The 21,362-nt window shown below is 40.2% G+C and overlaps 1 protein-coding gene across 4 annotated transcripts in view; it reads right to left on the minus strand.

The window, feature by feature from the left end:
* MTUS1 (microtubule associated scaffold protein 1) overlaps positions 1 to 18,744 on the minus strand; it is a 98,560-nt gene extending 79,816 nt beyond the window's left edge. The window contains exons 1-4 of one of the 4 annotated variants that reach the window (XM_040596571.1): positions 18,612 to 18,740; positions 18,372 to 18,452; positions 12,008 to 14,288; positions 9,552 to 9,747 (exon numbers count right to left, since the gene is read on the minus strand). In XM_040596571.1, the coding sequence (XP_040452505.1) occupies positions 9,552 to 9,747; positions 12,008 to 14,062 (2,251 nt within the window). In that variant the 5' untranslated portion in view covers positions 14,063 to 14,288; positions 18,372 to 18,452; positions 18,612 to 18,740. Of the gene's footprint in view, positions 1 to 9,551; positions 9,748 to 12,007; positions 14,289 to 18,371 lie in introns of all 4 variants that reach the window. The other 3 variants (XM_040596564.1, XM_040596579.1, XM_040596587.1) reach the window with 3 other exon arrangements.
* Positions 18,745 to 21,362: the final 2,618 nt, after the last annotated feature.

The following is a 21,362-nucleotide window of genomic DNA, read 5'->3' on the forward strand; positions in this document are numbered from 1 at the left end:
GGGGTCAAGGCAGGGATAAACCCTCACTCATGTCATACAGCATGTTCCCTCCCTATATATGATTTTCAGCCTCCTCTGCAGACACTGGAATGCAGCAGTACTCTAAACCAGCTGTGGACTCAAACCCATTCAGTGAGCACAGGAAGCTCTAGCATGTCCACTTCCAGAAGCACACCAAACAGTTGATCTTTGCTCTTTTCTTAGTTCTACCGCTCAGTACTTTCCTATATAAGGCTTCTATTAAAGTGATTGCTCAAGCACTCAAAATACATGTTTCAAAAGCCCAGCTCAAGTGAGAATTTAAGTCAGGACACAGGATCATTAAGCAACTACCCTTGGTGTTATTTCAACCAGCAACAATGGTTTTACAAAGTATTTTTGTAACTACCATTCCCCAAGAAGTCAACCAGAATTAAATAAAAAGGTTTTGAAGACAGAAGCAGGAAGATACAGTATATAAACAAAAGTACTAGAAACAAGCACAAAAGCAGGATAGCTAGTGAACAAGCAATAGCATCAACGTAACAGGCTTTCATCAGTTATTTAATCTAGTCACTGAAGTGGAATACTAGAAATATCACATTCCTATACAGTGAAGTAATGAGTTGGCAATTCTTTAGAAAAAAATGTCTCTATGCAACAACCATGTTACTTCAAGTATGTTAAAGCATCTCTTGTATTGGAAAGGAAATAAGCAAAGAACAAAGCTCATTTTTCAAGAAGCTCTGAAGTCAGATTTCATATCCTTACTCAAATAATCATCCTCTCATATGAATTCCTCATAGGCAGTTATTGTCAAGAATAAATTAAGGCTTCCTTTAAATAGTACTGAAGCCTAAAAAATTCAAATTGAGAGAATAACGATATGCTAGTAGTGGTGAACTTGGGACTTTGTTACCACCAGACAGATTGCAAAGTTGAGTATGCATTGGCCAATTCTGAGATTCAGTGTTCACCATTTCAAACCATCCTGACACATTTCACATCTAAAACTGAGCACAGAGCAACCAGCATTCATGGAGCTATACAACTGGTTGCAAGCCTTTCCTTCCCGAACAGAAACTTAGGGCAGACTAAAAGCAAAAGGAGTCTTTGGAAGGATGCTTTTTGTTGTTGCTGCTTTCATTTAACCCTAAAGTTAGTGGTAATAGTTGGTCTGGCCTTTCAATTGCCCTATCTCTTGAATATGTCGAATTTGGAATTCTTGTCATGCTTTTCTGATTTTTCCTACAAGTTTAAAAATCTAGGGGGCTCTATTTTAGATGTGCTAACTTCTTATCCTTTTAAAAACATAATTCTAAGCATAATGGAAAAGCACAGTCTAAAGCTACAGTACAAGGTGTTTATAAAGGAAGGGGAGGAGTAAACCTTCAAGAAAATATGCTATTTTTTTTGGCAACTACTGAAAGGAGCAAGTAAATCATGGAAAGACAAACTGGACTTTGATATTGTCTCCAGCAGACTGACCTTAACATAGCTATAGGAGCGTGTACAGTTGCTATTTTGAGCACTGTAAAGCAGTAGCAACACTAACAGATTTCTGATGGCTGCGAGCTCCCCAAGTTGCCCACTTAACCGTTCAGCAGTATTAGTTATACCATATTATGCTATACATGTATCAGCGTTCCTTCAAGGAATAAAGAGTGGTCACAGCACATTCCGTAATTCTACTGAAGATGTACAGATAACCTCTTTCTAGTTACTCTCCCTTTTAAAGTCCCAAATTATTACCAAAATTAACAAAGAAAAGGCAGGACACAGTTATGTTATGTTGCTAGCAATGCCTCAACTGCTAAACATAAACATGGACAAAGACATGGAATGGTAAGTTACTGCTGGGTCTCAAAATATTTACATGAGAGAGATTTATTTGTTTAGAGGTAACAGCTGATCAGAGAACAGCTGACAAGGCAAGACCCAATTACCCGTCTGATGCAGACTTCCACAGTACTGTTCCCATTCACCTATGATCCTTAGGAAAGCACTCCTTTTTGACACAGGTATTGAGGATCCAGCAGCAAGCTAGGTGCAAAAACGTACCTGGGCTGCCAGCAGCCATGCAGGTAGGTATTCATGTGTTCCTCCTCTTGCAGCTCAATATTCTCAGACTAAAACTGGGAAAATGATCATCAGTGCTACAGAGCCTTATATTAGCAGTTAACAACAACCAAACCAAGTCTTTTAATTCTCTCAAATGCTCCCACTGTCAGAAGAGCCACTGGGGTGTTTTCAGTTAGGGGGAGTGAGAGGGAGAGAACAACATTCATGCATGTTGACCGTTACATTTCACTTTTTCCCCTTCCTATGTGGCTCAGTTTTAAAACGTGGCAGACTGCCTCCCAGTTACAACCTTCCACACCCACAGGGACTCCTCCCTTCCCCATTTTCCCTCAGGCTCAGCTCCCTGCATGCAATCCCTTCAGCACCTAGAAGCAGCTCTTTTCCTTCCCAGCCTTAAGTCCAAACTCACGCCTGCTCTCTCGCATCCAGCGCTGCCTGTTGGATTTACTCAGTGTTAGGTTTTTCCTTTCGTAGGCTGAACTAGAGCAGCCCCACGAGAGACCATGTCTGCAGAGTCATCCCCTACGTCCCCAGGCAGGGCCAGCCTCTGGACAGCAGGTAGTTTCACGCCAGCCGCACAGCGATGGCAAAGCTCGCCCGCTCCAGCTTTGCCAAGAGACTGTTGTAAGCTGTTTGCACCCTGACTTAAACCCCAACCACTAGCTTTCACACAGCTATTGGAAAGTGCTGTCTGTTCAGGAATAGTGGGCACAAGAAGTCAGATCAATGTACTACAAGGAAAGCTGAGGCTAAAGAAAACCACCAATCACATCCAATTGTGCTCTTCATTATTGCCCAACACTTCACACTACACATCTTAGGCACTGAGAAATAGGGGGTTTTTTGATAGTTTGCAGCTTTCAGACCCATGTTTTTATATATATATATAACTATAAATATTGTAAGTTTTCTGTTGCAGGAGTTTGTGCATTCCTTGCATGAAGAAGGAACCTCACTGCAGCAAAACAAATAAATTTTATTCAGGAACACAAACAATTTCTCTTCTCCTTTACCTCTACCCTGAGAGAATTCAGAACTAACCTGTACAGGTGAAGAATCATTTGAAGACAAACCAGCATGTCTTTACAAGTAAATGACTAGGTACCAAGAAATTCCCCTGCAGGGAAGCAGTGCACACCTTGCTCCTAAAGGAGAATATTATAAAATGCATCCACATTTCTGACAGCATTGATATGTTGACTGTTAGTACCAGCCTCTGCAAGTATGGTCACGCTTCTTGCTACAGGTATAACACATTAAAACCCTGATGGTGCTAGTCACGAATCACCTGTAAAAAGTCTGGGAACACAGGGGAAAGCTTTAATTCCTGAAGTGTGGTAACTGATGGCACCAGAAACAAAGCTGACAGGACAAAATGCTCCCTTCTGGAAGCTGGAAGTCGATAAAGCAGTGGAAACACCACACTTTGGAATAAAGGTCATTTATCTTCAGATGTTTCCAACCTTCTCCCCCCACCCAAAAAAACAACAACCCCACACTCAGAGGACCACATCCAAGGATACCAAACCTGAGATAAATCAATCAACTTGCTTTGAAGGAATTTGTTGTAACAGATCCCATACTACCTCACAAACAAAGCCCCTTCCAATTTTACTCATTTCTCATGGTCAATTTGACTTCCAAAACTAACTAGCAATTTTTTTACTAGCGTAGAGCCAAAACTAAAAGCAAAGTGACCAAGCTGAATGCAGGTGACATCTTTTTACGGCTCCTTTCTGGCTTAAACTGTGACCTGACCATTCTGTACCTGAATGACCAACACCCTGGGCAGAGGCTTAAAGCTCAATACTTTGCACAAGTATATACACTGCTCCAGGCAGCTTCTAGCAAACCATCCCTGTTGGGCATGACCAGGAAGCAAGGGCAAAGCTGAACGAACACATTACCAGGGAAGTCCAACTCAAGCAACCGGAGAAAGGACGACCTGGCAAGGCTCCCAAGCCTTCATAACTTACACTGCCTTCCGAACTCTCCCAAACCAATCAGCTGGACAAAAGTCCTTGCAGATACATTGGGTAAGTTTTCCCCCACCTTACACCCTAAATTAAAAGGGAACTGGTTATGTGATACACAGTCACTATGCAGTGGAGCTCTCTGGGTGAAGATGACCAAAGAGGGATGGTAGACAAGCTTTATGTCATACTACAGACCTTGCACTCCATGGGGCCCCACATATTGGCTTCCTTCTTCCTACCCCTCTGAAGGGGAATATGGGGGTTTTAAGTACACTTTTAACACAGGCTTTAATCACTATAATGAAACCCTACATATATATATTAAAGAAAGGGAAAAAGACACCAAGTAATCTGGACTCATAAGGACAAATAATGATCTAGGATAAGCTACCGTATGAGGAACCTGCTTTTAGGATCCATAAAACAAACTGACTGTTCTGCAAGCAAACAAACATACATACATAAAAAGACTGTTGAAACTAAACTTAAAGCTTTATTTGTAGACCCTGGTGCATTTCAGATTTGTTCACGAGAAAGTATATGGATGCCCTTACAAGTCAGTCTCCACTCCAGCATTTTGAGAAAAGTTCTGACTGCTTCAAGCCAGAGAACTTGGAAGTTATGTTTGCCTTTTAAAACATTTTGTTTCCTCTTGGCAGCATGTCATGAAGAGTCACATGGTAGATAGCAGGAATGATCTGAAAACTGATTTGCAGTAACAATGTTTAGTTTAGCTCCTGGTTCAGTGTTAGAACAGAGAGCCAAGGATTATGGGAATGCTTACTGGAACAAAATTGGTTTGGTTCTGTTTCACTAGTATTTTGAAAGGCTATACCGAAAAGTCCTGAATTACCAAGGGTATGTATGTTTCCAACTACATGATAACTCACTGAAACCATTTGGTTTCAATTTTACATCTGAACAGCCTGCCTTTGTGCAATAAGCAACAACACCACACAAAAATGAATAGTCTTAATCTGTCACGACCTGTTCTGGTTTTAACTGTAGAAGTTCCTCTGAATTATACATTTAAGTGTAAGATCAAGACAAAATTCAACAGAAGGAATTTAGCAATTATGAACTAACAAACAAATCAGTATTTCAAAGCATCAACAAAATCTGCTTTGGTATAATGCAATTTAAACATATTTCCTATAGCATATGTGAAATTATTTTTCCCATGCTTCGGTTAGTTGCAGAACACTGGAAAAGTCCTTCAGTATAATCAACTTTTCATAAGGAAAAGGTCTCACTTGTCCAAAACCTTCTTCAAGGAAACCCAAAATTCAGACTGTTGAGCTTCTCTACCCAAGCTTTCATTACTCTAGATAAATGATATGAAAATACTAGCAAGAGAAAGAGGACCACTGGATTAGACTCATGGAAAAGGTAAGTAAAGTACAGGGCCATAACTCTGCTAATTAGATATCACGGAATCAGAGACAAAATGGTACCCAAAATGTCAGAAATAACTATCAAGACAGTGAAAGACATTTTGGTTACAAAGACGATTTACATGGCTTCCATTAATCTTGGGATGTTTTCAACATTAAGCAGAGGAATAATATTTTTGATGCTTTCATATCCGCAAATAGTTTCAACTGCACATAAAGCTTGACACAGCTCTCATAGCTAAGACATCAAACAATGTGAAGTTTCATACAGTGGGAAATAATTTAAAGCAATGGTATCATTTTAAAGCACAAGTGTTATACCATATCAGAAGTCTTACAGGTAAAGCTCCTTTCCTTTACATGCTTACAGGTAGGTTGTAGTCAGCAAAAGGAGAAAAAAAGGCAGTGGTAGGCATTTACATTTTTAGATCTAAAGTAAATCATTTATATCCCTATTTTACACTGCTCAAACACAAATCAAATAATTTCTTGTGGCTCAAACTGTCACAGTGCTTCTGTCCAAACATAAGGGTGGTAACATGCAGTTGTTGGGACAGGCTGACAGTAGAAGAACTTGGAGTGATGTTCCATGGGACTACCAAAGCTTCTTGGATTCTCCAGTCCCCTTCCAACTCTCCCTTCAAGTGACAGAGATGACTCTTCCCAAACCATAAAACCCTAACTGTTAGCTGGCTATTACTCCTCCACAGTGGTTATGCATATCCAATTAGAAGGCTGTGTATGTTTGCTGGGAACAAAAACAATAGTTGCTTTCATTTTAAGACTAGTTCAAACTCCTGAACCAGGCTCCAAAATTACATACGCCTTCCAGTAAAAAACAGGTAACTCAAATACCTTATTCTATGTCTTGAATTCTAATACATGTTTTCACTGATAGAAAACTAACACAGCAAAAGGCATACTGCCTGCCATCCAGCACTACAGAAATCTGTGCACGCCACCATGGAAAAATTAGCTGTAGAGAATCAAGATCTTTGTTCAAGAACATGACTGCAAGTCATTCTCTCTTATGGAGAAATGGAGACAAATAGTTACAGAAATAATTCTGAGGCGTCTAGCTTGCAACTGTGACCTAATTTCTAGATTTGCTGCAGAAATGAGGCTTCACCGTTTCACAAACCACTTCAGTACATTTAATCAACCTGGGCTCACCTTTCAGAAAACAGATTTCTAATTCAGCAAAAACTCCAAGTTTTAGCCAAGATACACCAATACTGGTGAACAGTGGTCAGCAACCATTTTGAAGTAAATAAAAAATTATTTCTAGCTTAACATGCTCTGCAAATAACCTCACAAAAATATAATGCTTGAGACAGGAGGTTTCCCTCTCCTTCTGCTGTCTCCTGTTCGAGAGAGAGCATCAGGGAATTTCCGTAGAAGACAGGCTTTCTATTGAGTTAGTGCATTACTACTGAAAACTTAAGGTTTACATTTACAAGTAAAAAAAAAATAAAAAAAAAAAATTAAAATCTCAACTCCTGCCAAGCTGCAAGGATCTTGTAATTGGTGTTTGATACAGGGCATTTTTGTCTTTTATTTCTTGGCTATAGAGCAGTTTCCCACTTCTCACTTGAAATGACAGCGCATGATACAATCCACTGCTCACAAGCTCCTTATCCTGGGAACAACACATATACTAATACACTTCGGACAGATGGACTGCCTCCGTCCCTCAACATACCCATCTGAGAGATGACAGAGAGCTATATTATCACTTCTCTTGTTCAGAGTATTTGATGGACTCACTACTCAATTGTCTGCCTGCCCAACAGATCCAAGTACAGCCAGCAAGTGGTTACAAATTAGCTGCATTTATACTAGCACCTCAGAAAGCAACGGGGTCATTAGGATTTGGAGATTTTTAAGACTTGGCTTGACAAATGCCTGAACAACCTAGTCTTAATTCAGTGCTGACCCAGTTACAGGCAGTGGGGGCTGGACTAGGTGACCTTCAGAAGTTCTTTCCATCCTAGATTTAGCTAGTCTGCCTGTAGTCTGGACAGAGATCTTGCCAGCAAACAACTGTACAACTACTGAGTTACTGATCTGTGTTGTTGGAATTATATCAAGGCACAACTTTAATACCAAAGTGTTCAAATTACTTAACTGGAAGAAATAGTTACTCCCTACAGGAAGGCTTTAGCTACAACAGACAACTGGGTTTGGTTTACAGGCTGCCACATGGCCACTGTATGCACGTGCGCAGTTTTACTTCAAAAACCTTAAGAACAGATAGGGTTAGCAGCAGTAGATGGCGTTTTACTTGAAAGGTGTGGCTGTGTAATGCAGCGTGGCTTTAGTAGCAATACCAAGCAACTCCTACCTTTCCCCATCCTTGCTTCTCCCAACCCTGTACTCCCATCTTCTGATTTGAATCAGTACTATGTTTACCAAAGAAGCAAGGAACCATGTTTAAGAATCCCCTTCCTTTAAGAATCCCTAAAATAATCCCTTTAAGAATCCCTAAAGAATCCCTTTAAGAATCCCTTTAAGGGACAGGGAGGTTAACCCAATGCAGTTTAACGCATCAAATTCTACTCTGCAGCACCAAGGCTTTGCATAAGCAAAACGAAGGGTACAATGTGCTACAACAGCGGGTATTGGCAGGGGGGATGGGGAGGGGGCATGGAGAAGAAAATTATTTTCATGTGCAGCGTTAATGTTCCAGTTTTCTCAAATTATAGCCCAAGTTTGAAGTGCTGAGGTTCTGCTTCAAGCTTTTACCCTAAGCAGCCTTCTTCCAACAGGAAAAATGTGGAAGGTGTTCTACTGACCACTGTAATTTCACCATACAGTGGATTAAGGAGAGACAAGATTAGCTAAAGAAACTTGAGGAGTAAAGGATTTTCAACAGCAAACGACTTCTGCTTCTTCCAAAAGTACATTTGATTTATTTTTTATTCTTTTATGAAGGAAAGAAGTTAGTCATATAACCCAGCCATGCTTACCTTTATTTCTAGTGATGGTGTCATAAATCTACTCCGGACTAATAAGGGACAAATCTGTATCTATTTCCATCTCAGGTCTTCTAAGACCATAATTATAGACAGGAAAGCTCTAAATTGCTACTTAGAGAGGTGACTACTCTTCCAAGAAATAGGTGGCTTACAGGTAGGTACCTAGTTCACTGAGCAAGTCCCTCACATTGGCAAGACTCAAGTCAGAGAACAGCCTACATCCACTTTCTCTGAGGGACTTATCCCATAAAGGACTAGATACAGATTTTATCATGCTTCACCACCTGTATATAATTAAGAGAAGTATTTTCAACTGTCTCATAATCATAGATTGAGCGGATTAGAAAAAAAAAAAAAGAACAGGTTTTACTGGGTGAAGTTGGGTGTGCGCACTTTGCACATTAGAGTGTATTGTAGTGTAGTCATTTATAGCCAGGCTATCTTTGCCATTAGCTTTGTTGCCACACTTGGTTAAAAAAACACACATAACATACAAATGTATTTCTGAATCTCTTCAATACGACTACAGAATGTAGTTTCTACTCACCAGATTTGAACAGCAGCCTACAGACTAGATGTGAGATTCCCCCCCCCCCCCCGCCCTTGGTATTAATCAGTCTAAGCTTAATTAGCAGCTCAAGCAGTAGCCTCTCCTTCAATTTTGTTCTCCCCTTTCTATTAACTATAGAGCTATACTAACATATCTTGTTCAACCTAATTTTATGCCCTGAAATAAGGACTCATTCCCATAAGGACAGCATACAGTTGCTTATTGTAAACTATTGCTTTGCACCTGAGCTCAGTCTACATTTTCTCCTCTTCACTTTTACATCTTTCAAGTAATTTCACAAAGTGCTGTTACATAACCAAAACTATAAATAATAATATTTTAATATTGTTTCTTCTAATAGCACCACACCCTCCTAAACACATTCCTTACAAGGTAAGATTTACAGTGATAAGGTGTAACCTGCCTCCCCCCCCCCCCCGTACCAGCAATTTGCTATTTGGATAAAATCATATTCAGCATGAAAAATTCAGCTCTGTATCACTCTAAAAGTTCTGTCATAAAGTACATTAAATGATATCCGAACTTCAAGAAACTGTTTAAGTGGTAGTACTCCAGTGAAAAATTCTCTTACCAGAGCTTGATGACAGAACAGCTCCTTTGTGAGAAGGTGCTTTAATTGTGCCCATAGTTTTATTTTCACATCCTCTCTTCAAGGGCAACACAGACTGCATCATTTTAACCCTGGGAGTAGATACACTTTGTCGTGTGACTGGGTCTTTCTTCAGTATGTTATTCCCTTGTGTTGTCCTGTCTTTCACCAAAGGCATCTGTTTTTAAACAAAACCAAACCAAAACAAAAAAATCATACAAATACACAACACGACCAACAACAAAAACACCCACACACCACCACTGTGAGCAGCTGAAGATCCTCCTTTCCAGCATCTGTAATGAAATACTAACCACAGAAGCAGGGGACACTTTTAGCTGTTCACTGTCACATTGTCCACATCTGCAGTTCAGTACCTCAAGAATCATCTCAGAAATGGCCTTCAGCAACACAATACTATTAGTTTGCAGCTAATCACTGGTAATGACAAACACACTCAAGAAGTTACAGAAGTCATTTTCTATCAGAATTTCTTCCTCTTCCTCCCCAAACTCTAATTAAACCATTCAATTACATGCCTGCACCTAATCTTAAAATCAACTATTTATCAAGCAAGTACACAAGTTAACACACTGCTAAGTTACTACCTGGAACGTCACAGCCCTTACAATAGGTTTTCTGGTCTAGGTCTTACATTAACACATAGGAACAGCTTAAAACCTTTCACATTCACATGCCATAGATAAAACATAAATTCAGAAGTGGACCCAGGACAAGGTTAAAATAACTGGCTTATATGTAGCACTCATCTTCCTTTCAAGCAGAATTCTTTCTCTGGTTCATACAGGCACTAATTCATGCTGTACAATTAAGCCTATAAAAGTAAACTTGAAAGAATATACAGTTCTTCATATGCTTTTCTGTGACTCAAGCTGATATGCAGCCATTTGGTCATATTAATATACTTTCCACTTTTTACTCCAGCCCTTACCTTCATTTTCAGAAGTTAATCTGTACTTTTCAGAAGGCCACTTATTAAGTTTAGTCCAGTTGACTGTGGACTGCACATTTTATATCATTCGCTCTGTCAATTTTCCAGTTACCAGCAGGACAAATACTACAGAGGTTTTCATCTTGGCAATGGCATGAAATTAAAAGAATTCTCTCCCACCCTCAGCACCAAAAGGAAGGAGTGTAGCAGAACCCAAGCTCTGAAATACTTTACAATTGAAATAGACCATTCTTGCTTTCATGGTCATTTAGGTTTTCAAGTTAAATTATTAATTGTAATAAATAACATTATTTATTAATTTCTTCTGTCATGTTTCAAAAATAGATAGCTGCTTCTGTTTTACCTGAAGTAGCTTCCTCCCTATACTGAGCTTTACTGGAGTTTTTCTGGCAATCAGTAAAGCCTGACAAAAATCCAAACAATGTCAGTTTTACCAGTAAAAGCTGCTGCTCCATTTCACCAGTTTAACATAAGCTGTGGCACCCACAAGTGAAAAACAGGAAGGATTCCATATAGCGTCAAGACTCCAACTCTGTGTCCCTACCATGCCTCCTGAGATCTTGGTCAACCCAACCCTGAAGCTCTCTTTCCTGGCATTCCTTTCTTTAAACCTTCTTTCAGAGTATTTGGAAGCAGCACATTTCTCCTGACATGCAGCTGACTCATCCAAAAATACTTCCCAACAAACCAGAGCACGCATACCTCCCGGCCAGGAAGTCTGCACCTTCCAGCTGGCTGACTGCCCAAAACCAGGTATATGCCCTCTGCATGAGAAATATTTCCTGGCTACTCTTAACTATTCTAATGAGTCCCAGTTCTACTTCAAATAAACTCCCAAATTATTCAAAGCAGACAGTTAAATGAAGATGTTAAAAATAAAATGCTCGACCAACTTGGTAGTCTTTGGGTTTTGTGTGACTCTAATACTATTGTTAATGTGTGCACAACATTTCTGTAAGTAGATTTCAAAAGTGTAATTTCATTCTGAAGCATGTTTTGAAAGAAAAGAAAATACCGAAAACAGCAATTTATCTCTAATGTCTATTTAAAGTTACGGCACCACTAGAATTACCTTGATAAAAGCACATATTAAATGCTATATTTAGAAAAACCTCACCAAGTTATGCTATGCAGTTTTACCAGTTTGACTAAATTAAGACTTGTTAAGATTCCTAATAAAAGCAAACGACTGTAAATTTATATACCATGGAGTAAGATGAAGGTTCAAGACCAGAAATCACACTTGAGGCCAAGCGTGACCAGTTTGTAAAACGGTATTCCTTCATTGCCTTTATTAGGCAGAGATTACACCCCCGAAATCAACACTACTTACATTTGTAGACCCAAACCCATTCCACAACTTCCGTTCAGGACTATGCAGTGAATGAACTGTGCAGTACATAATTCTCTTTCTCCAAATGTATCAAACATATAATTTTGTACGTTTAAAAAATAAATAGCTTACCAAAGAAACCGAGTGCAAGTCACACATTTCATTTGCTGCATCTTTTAACAAGCCTGCTTCCATAGGAATTTCCATGCTGCTGCTTTGCTCTTTTTCATCTCCAGTCTGGTAGATGTTTTGAGCACAGGGCTGCATTACAGAGGTGGAACTTTCCATTTTATCATTTAGCATCTCTTTCGAGTTCTCTCCACAAGTTGGAGGCACAGCAGAAACGGAGGAGCACACCGAATGGGAGGAGCTTGCTTTGCCAATGTCTTCCGGATTCTCCTTTAACACAGGTGTCTTTGAAGCCTTGTGGGAAGCACTTCTGGGATGTGTTGTGGGATGTACGGCTGGGCTAGTGAAGAGTCGTTTGTTAAGATGTAGCTTATGGGGCTTATTCACAGGCAATTCCGCTTTAGTATCTTTAGCTAGATCTGTTTTCTTTTTCAGCACTTTTATGGAGGGGGACAACTGCCGTGGGGAAGCAGCCAGTGAAGATGAGACGACAGCTGATAGCTGGGGCGACTGGGGAGACCGCTTTAACGCTGCACCGTCTCTTGACTGTAGCACAGGTCTGGACATAACCTTTGGCTTAACATTTTTGAAATTAGGTTTGGGAAAACTAACAACCTCCGATTTCTTCGCTCTGGTTATTGTTAACGCAATAGGAGACCTACCCACTGGTTTTCCTGCATTTTGACCTGAACCAGCTTTAAGCAAAGGCCTTCTGTTCGGCCCTCCTACAAATGCCTTGCTCTGTCTTAGTTTAGGAGACTTCTCTCCAAGCTCTGCCAGAGCTGAAACAGAAAAAACTGTATTCTTTGATTGTTCTTTAGGGGTTGAAGTACATAGAGCAGAATCACTTTCATCAGCCACAGGACTGAAGACCACAAAAGTTGCTTCGCATTTCAGGTCAGGCATAGCAGCCCTCTTTAATTTTGGTTCACTGCAAGATATGAAAGTGGTGTCATCCATATCCTGAAGAGCAGCATTTCCAGGGATAGTTTGTTCTTTGGTTAAGGGTTCATTGGTTTTATTTGATACTTGTTCTCCATCCATTTTATCTTCTGGGAGAAGATGCACATTATTTACAGAACTATTCATGCATGTTTCTGCACTGGAATTCACAGTTTCAGCATGGTATGGGGTACCCTGCAAGGATTTCACTTGGTCATCTTCATTAATATTAATGCATGGTGATAATTTATCTTGTACATACGGATCTATAAATCCAGCAGCTAGTTTTAAAGACTGTGCTTCTGTTTCCTGTGATTCTTCATCAGTCTTGTTAGTGTTTTTTAGATAGTGTTCGACACCTGCAGAAGCAGGACGATGTACTGCAAGTTCCGAATAGGCATCTGGGCTTTCTGAAGCCATTACTGTAGAGGAGAAATTAGGTGTTCTTTCTGAGCTGGTTCTATCAAATTTCTCTCTCATACATACTTCACAAGAGATTAGTGTTTCCCTCAGATGCATGTCATCATTTTGATCAGTTCCCAGAGTCTCACCTATAACATTAGTAACATCCAATGTGCTCAGGTGGCAGCATGCCCTGTCATTTATCAGGGATGGCATGTTCTGCTCTGAAGCAGGAAGAGGTAATACACACTCAGAGTCAGTCTGACTGTAAGGCACCGATTGTTTGATACTCTGATTTTGTGGTTTTGCCATAGCAACATTACCTTTCAGTAAGTTTGTTGTTTCTTTCAAGTCACAGTTCAAAGGATATACAGAAGTCTGTTCGTTCATGGAAGACTTGCATGCAGCATCTGCACCTCCCAACAGACTTTCGGTGCAGTTGTATTTACCAGGGGTCTTCTGCAGATGAAGTGCTTCAGTACAATGCTGTTTTAAACTAATACTTCCAAAGCCACTTTTACTTTCGAGAACAGTATCATCTCCATGCTCAGTCATTAAGTTTTGGGCAGTTGAATTACTGTGTATCTCTGTGACACAATTCTTTGAGGAAGGTGTAGCTCTGTCACATGTGTAGTTATTTCCATTTTCATCCCTTATAAGCAAGGAAGACTTCAAGCCATTCTTTGCTTTGTCATTTGACTTTTCAACATTCATTTTGAAGGCTAAGTTTTAAACTGTTTTCATTTTATGTTTGTTTAAAATCCCAGAGAATGCAGATTCTTCTGAACTTTGCAGGAAAAACAAAAAACAAACAAACAAAAAAAAAACCACACCAAAAATAGGAAAACCCAGCTTTTCCCTGGAACGTGTCAACTGTCCTGAAAGATATTTAAAAGAAGTAGTTCTTTGTTTTCATGTTTCTCAAGAGGATTCAAAAGTTCTGGAATTAAAAAGAAATTAAAAACAATTAGCCAAAACAGGACTTTAAACTAGTAAGCATTCTTAAGCTAATAGTCTTTGAACCAAGTGCAGCCATTTTGACCAACTTCTTTAAGCAAATTAAGCTTTTACAACAATGCCATCCATACATGCTCACCTTCACAGGCCACTTCTGCTCCCCTGACTGCCAAGCAACTCTTGAACCCTTTGGTCAGTTGTAATCAAGTGTGACTCTAGGGCTGCATTCTCAGATACTTGGCTTCCACACAAGCAAAGGAACAACCCAAAAGATTCAGCTCCTCAACAGGAAAAAGGTATCTGAGGGACCACACAACAGAATGAACTACCTTTCTTCCCTCTTCCAATAGCAGGTACCAAACAGAAGAGTATATTCCCTCATGCAGTGTGTAGTCAAGCTATGAAGCTTTCCACTGCATGAGGCCTGGAAGCCAAAACCTTACACAGGCTCAAATACAAGCGTGAAGAGCCACATAAGAAAAATCTGTCCAAAACTGAATATCAAACTGACTCAAGCAGCTCTCTGTCACAAGCTGCAAGCAGCTAGGAGAACTCTAGGGAAGAATCACTACAGGCTCATCCTGTTCTTACACTCTTCACTCAGCATTTAGCCCTGGTTACTGCTGGAGATGGGACACAGCATTAGGTGGTCTTCAGTCTGACCATGCCTGGTCACACGTACGTTCTTACGTACAAGTTTGCACAAAGACAGGAAATTAAGGGACATCCAAATTGTAAAAATTATGAAATGCTGCTGTATAAGCTCAGGTCTAGCTAATGTAGCAACATTGGAGCAACATGAAGAATCCCAGAGAAAAAAATTTTCATTGCTCATCCTTTGATGCACATAGCAAAGAGAGGTAACAGAGTTTTTCTCTGCACTGAAGGCCTTTTCCCTGACTTCCGAGGAAAGCAACTCACAGCAGAAGAAGCTCAAGATCCTCAAAGAGTTGTCTGTGCTGAAATAAAGAGAAGGCAAGGAGGTTCATAACCAGCTCTGTAGTTACACCAGTACGCTACCCCAATGCTGCTGGGGTAGCCAACAAGTAGATGCCCATAGGACCCCTTCAGAGCCACTGGAGTGCAACTCCCTACATAGCAACAGCCTCCACCTTCCACAAAGAAGGCACAACATTAGCCAAGTGGTGAAAGAATTCCCATGTCCCCTCCAGCAAAGCCAAGCCACATATCCTCACTGAAACCCCTACAGAAGCTGAAGGGAGGCACACACACAACATGACACCCAAAAACCTAATGAGCAGCCCTAACAACATATAAGGACAAGTTCCTAAGCACTAAGATCGCACCCAAGCACCAAAACCACAAGGACATGAATGAGAGAGAAGATCCAAACTGTCCAAAGCAGCTGGATGACTTACATAGGGCAATTCCATATGAAAGGCTGCTAGTACCAGAAATGAGACCAGAGGTAGGAAGAACTTTATATTTGTAAGATATGGTTGCACTGGGGTGGGGGATCTGGCAGGAAGAAGACTTTATTGCTCTGAAAGTGACGCTAAGTGGGAAGGACAGAGTTCATTGGATGCAACGAGGGAATCTGACTGAAGATGTGTTCATTGACAAAGGTCAGCTTCCCAGCTGAGGAACAAGGAAACTGGACAGGTTTTGAACACCATCACATCTGTGGAGCAACAGATTCCACTCTCCAATCAAAGAGCAGGAAGGAGGAGGCCACTTGCCATCAAAAACGATAAGCAAACAGGTCACTGGTGTTTAACTAAAATTGCAGGGCACCAGAGTGTGGTGCTCTCAAATAAGGGTACTGATATAGTGACATATTTGAAATTTCGTGGGAAGAAAGCAGCAGGACATGAACATCAAAATTAAGTACACAGGATGGACAGAATAATGCACACTAATATAAGAATTATATTGAAGTCTGAAATGATTTGAGTGTTAGTTAGCCACAATGAGCACAGACTAAAAATCCAGAGCTAACAGAAAAACAGAGTATTTGATCTGCAGTATCAACCTTCCCAACTAGGGTGACAACACTGGCTGCAATACACTGAAACAGGTCAAGAAGGCTACAAGATCAGAAAACACAGTGATAACAATAATGGGAGATTTCTGCTATATTGATGTTGATTAGGCACACTGAATAATAATTTCCTGATCATATTTTTGTACAGGAATCAATGACTGCTTTGGGAAACAAGTTTGCCATGACAAGAGAAGCAATTCCTGATTTTTTCTCTAACAAATAAATTTAAATCCTCACAGAGACCATATAAACCATTTTGAAAACCACAGCAGGGGAAAGAAAACAAACCTATCAACAAATAGTTTGGAAAGTGTAAAATAAAACCAGCACGTTAAGTAGTGAAAGGTAAGTTACTAAAAGCAAGAACGCATCATTCAAAAAAACCTGATATCTTTCATTAAACCTTATCTTCTTCAGCTGGAAACACAGCTTGAATAACTATATTCAAAATAAATCCTTTCTCATACCAATGAAAAGCATAAAGCTTTCCAGACAGGCTGTAGGGCCTGTAAACAGTTTTGAGTACAAAAGCAGCACTCAAATTAAGATTGTTCTAGAACTGCAGGAATTTTTCTGTGCTCACTATGGATGACCAAACCCAGAGTGGTTTCTGGCCTGCAACCTTGTCTTTACATGGGATTTCAAACATCTGTCTCAGAATGAGGGTAAAAAGACCATGGGACAAGGAAACAACAAGCTACCAAGGTCAGACAGCACCCACCTCTGCCCCTGCTTCCTCCCCCAAGATAACATGGCTTGACTAACTTAAAATCTCCTGGTTCCTTCAGGCTGGTCTAGATCCTTTGCCTACCCACTATTATTTAATCCCTATAGAAGCACAAACAATTTCAGTACCTCATTTTCATCTTCCATTAGGAAACCTAAGGCAAATTCAAGACTTCTTCCAAAACAGTTTTCCCTGAAGGCAGGGCAAGAACCTGTCCTGAATAATTTTCCATTGATTTAAGTCAATCACGGAATCAACTGCTGAAAAGTATTTGCAGACTTTGCTTTCACTGCTGTTTTGACACATTAAAACTAGTTTCTGCTTGTCTGGAGACTAGCCCATAGCACAGCCTGCTCACTTAGTCATGCAACAAAAAGTTAAGATTCCATTTTGATTCAGCAGTAGCTCAGATCCAACCAAGTCTCACCTTTTTCAAGAGCTTTCTCACTACAGAAAACAGGGAATATGCCAAGACATAGAAAGACTGAGATCCCAAGAATTTAAAGAACGACATGGTAGCTTACAGTATGTGCAGCTAATAATGCCAAAATTTGAAACAAAATAAACCTTGATCCAATCGATGCTGAAGACTCAAGAAAACTAAAAGTTTTGAGACTGAGGAATAAGGAAGTGCATCAAAGTTACATATACCAATGTGTACATATACATATATACGTCTGCTCACTCTGTGCCCTGGACTTTCACATAACCAGAGAATATACAGTAATAAGCCACTGATTCAATTTTTTTAAAGCAAATTTTCACTTAAGTAATCAATACTTTCATAAGCAACTAGACCAGCTTCAAATACATCCTCATATCCGCATTTACAGTCCTAAGTGTCCTGCATAAAAAGTGAGGTATTCCTAAGGATTAACCGTAGCATATAAAAATCTGTAACCTGGATGAAAATCAGTCCTCAAAAAATGATATTCTGTAACTCCACAGATACCAGTATGTACATCAGGCTTATGAGAACGCTTCCTGGTGATGAGAAACTTTTTAGATTTGAGATCTGCCATAGGAGACTGAATGAAAAATTATCCTCAGCCAGCATCCTCTCCATAGCAGTGGTTAGCAGCAGATGCACAGACACAACAGGTGCCCCTCCAGAGAATATTCCTTTCCAAGGAGACACTGTTTCTGGCAGCTGATGACTTGGAGAATTCTCTAAACTAAATACTAATAAACACTGTGTTTGTCTTACATCAACAACCATTATGCATGCCTGGCCTCCACAACACCCTAGAGCACAGTGCAAAAGAGTTCAGCTGTTTTGTGCCTTCAATAAAGCTCAACTTGCCAAATCTCCATTGTAGATTTCAAGTACTTACACACTGCAAAGAAGTCTTAATCAGAGCTCTGAGCTTTCCACTTCCTCAACAGATACGAGATCTTGGGTAACAGAAGCATTGCTTTGGGGAAGGAAAAAAAAAAAAAAACAACAACAGGAAAGGAGCTTGGCAAGCAGATTCTCCTCACAGAAAAGATCAGCTGCCAGCAGCCCCAGATCCAGGAGAAATACACAACATGCAGAACTGGGCTCCGAGCAAGAACTTGTCACTTCTACTAACCTGTAGTGGGACTGGTTCAGTGCTGGGTAACCAGGAACCAAAACCATATCAATTACAATAGATAATTCAAACTACAAGTTTACAAATTACTACAGGAACGCAAGTCACTTTGTGTCACAACACAGACAGTAATAATTTACACTCTTCCTGGTACTCCATCTGGAACTAGGTTCTTTCACCCACACCATCACATGGTGTTTACTCAAACCCATCAGCTATGTTTGTGCAGCCTGTAACAAAGGGGGTGGGTAATAAATCTGAACAGAGAGGGCATGCCCAGACATGAAGAAAGGCAGTGTAGAAATGCTCTAATTAACTGAACGTGCTTTGATACCAAGCAAAATGCACCATCACCATCTGCACTTCAGCAGAAAACCATATTAAACTGTCACAATTACCACAGTCATTGAAGTCAGAAACAATTTAAGGCATTTCATACGTTAACACACTACTCTATAACCAGTTTACCTGATCATGTTCTGGAACACTACACAATCACCTAAGTCTGACCTTTTCAGCACATACACCTGAAGGCAGAGATGGCAGCACCCAGGAGGTTATTTGCAGTGATCAGGCATCCCTGCCAGCATGCTCTGTCCCGTGTTGCTCACACATGTTCCATCAGAAAGCACTGGGAAAACACGCAATTTCAGATGAAACAATTTGCACAGAATTGCAATTTCAGAGTTCCCTGTGCAGCCTCAGTAATGTCACATCCTGGTGCAAACTAGCCTGTTACCAAGCTAATTCAAACAATTAGAAGAGAGCATGAGTTAAGCTCCTAAAACAACCTCACCCAAACATTTACAACTTTACAAGTACAACGTACTCTTAGGAGTGAATTACATGAAGTGCTCACATGGTGATGGCAGTGTTAGCTTAAGAACACACAGTATCATCAGTGCTGGCACTGTGAAGGTGCTGTGTTTACAACAAAAAAAACCCGTGGGGTAGCTAAGTGACATCCGTATGCTTTATTCAAAGCCATTTTAAAAATCAAAATCAATGTGAGACACTTGCTACGAGCAGCAGAAATAACATGCAAGTTTTGTTTGCAAGCAATCATGTTAGCACATTTGACCGAAGGAGTAGTATCACTTTCATAGGCATAAACCACCAGGTTTTGTCTCCTACTTGGCTAATTGCCAGTCTGCTTCAAGACAGAAGCACCAGCATTAACATACAAGTAATAACAACCAAGGAGCATGAATTTTAAGCAGTTAAATCTTGGCACCAAGGTGTGGAAGAAGTAAATGTGGAAAAGCAATTGAGCATACGGCTGCAGAAATCAGACATCCTGAAGTTGTGAAAGAGGTGCTGACTTCCCACAAGGTGTTCAAACCATGACACAGTACCATCAGACTACTGCAAAACATATGACTGCTGATGCTAACTGGTACATCTGCCCTGCAGCTTACTCCTACTAATGGCTTAATGGTTGCCTAACAGAGACTGCAATGCTAGTGCTTCCCCCAAACACACGGCCTCCAGTGATTCAGTCTTCAGAGCACTGGTTCAACGGAAAGCTTCAAGCCATTGCTTTCCTAAGATGAAGAGTTCTTACCTATGTAATCGTTCATAAACTCTGGCATTCTTATTGACCCGTCTTTAAGGTTGTCAGGCTGCCATCTCCATCTTTGAGTTCAGACTATTATTTGTATGCACATACAAATTCAGACATCCCAATGGATTTATACAATGTCTTGATAACAAAACTCGTCTTCCCTTAATAAATTGCCAACTTCTGATTTCTATTGTAAGGTAAGTTTTGGGAGAACTCTGTATTCAGAAGTGGAAGACCAGTACAGTGACTTTTCTTAAAAGTAAATCAAGTCCATCTTGTAGATAACCAAGATACTTGAAAACAGTGTCTAGAAATAGCATCTAGTATTTTGGGGATGTGAAGGTGCAACCTCCTAGACCAGGAAGATTCTGCAAACGTCATGCCTTTCCTCCATTCTGTTTTACAGCAAGTGACACGAAACTCATGGAAGTAAAAGAGATAAGCATTCACAAGCCAGTGACAAATGCTAGCTATTAAGACAGCATAAATAAGCAAGTGTACTTTATTATTTGAGATTAAGTGCATGATCAAACAAAACCAAAACTACCTATTTGAATGTGCAGGTGAGAACACCAAGACGCCTCTTGTTTGGATATTCCAGCACTCTCTTACAACTTAATCAGGCTCTCATTCGTGGCTCCACTAAGACAGCATTCATTGCTCAAAGCAGCACAGACTACTCGTGGAGTTTTCAAAGTATGGTGCAGTATGCAATTGCACTCACAATCAGTTACATAGTTAGCATTCGTTTATACACTACCATCATAAACAAAGGCTGTGCATGGTTTGCTGTAAGATCAATACTCAGTCTGTTATTTTTAGGCATCTGTCCTCATTAAATTTGTCATCAACTTTTCAGGAAGATGCTTTCGGGGTTTTCTTTGCTATTTTATCACAACTAAATTGTTTAGCAGAAGCATATATTCTTGTACAAGGAAGGATAAACTTTCAGGTCAAAATGAAAGTAAGGATCCGGAACTTGACCAAAAAAACTAAAAGCATGTTTATTGTGGCAGTTCCTTGGAATATCAGGGTTCAAGCCCTTCTGTTTGAAAGACTTGATTGAACAGCTAACGACAAGACTGAGACTGTCAGCACCCTATGTCCTAATCAGTGTTCAAGTTCTTTGACTAGATAGGGGTTAAAAATATTGCTCACCTTCTCTGTTTCCTGGAATTCAGCTAAAG

The sequence above is a fragment of the Falco naumanni genome, chromosome 1 (assembly GCF_017639655.2).
Source record: "Falco naumanni isolate bFalNau1 chromosome 1, bFalNau1.pat, whole genome shotgun sequence".
NCBI classification, from domain to species: Eukaryota; Metazoa; Chordata; class Aves; order Falconiformes; family Falconidae; genus Falco; species Falco naumanni.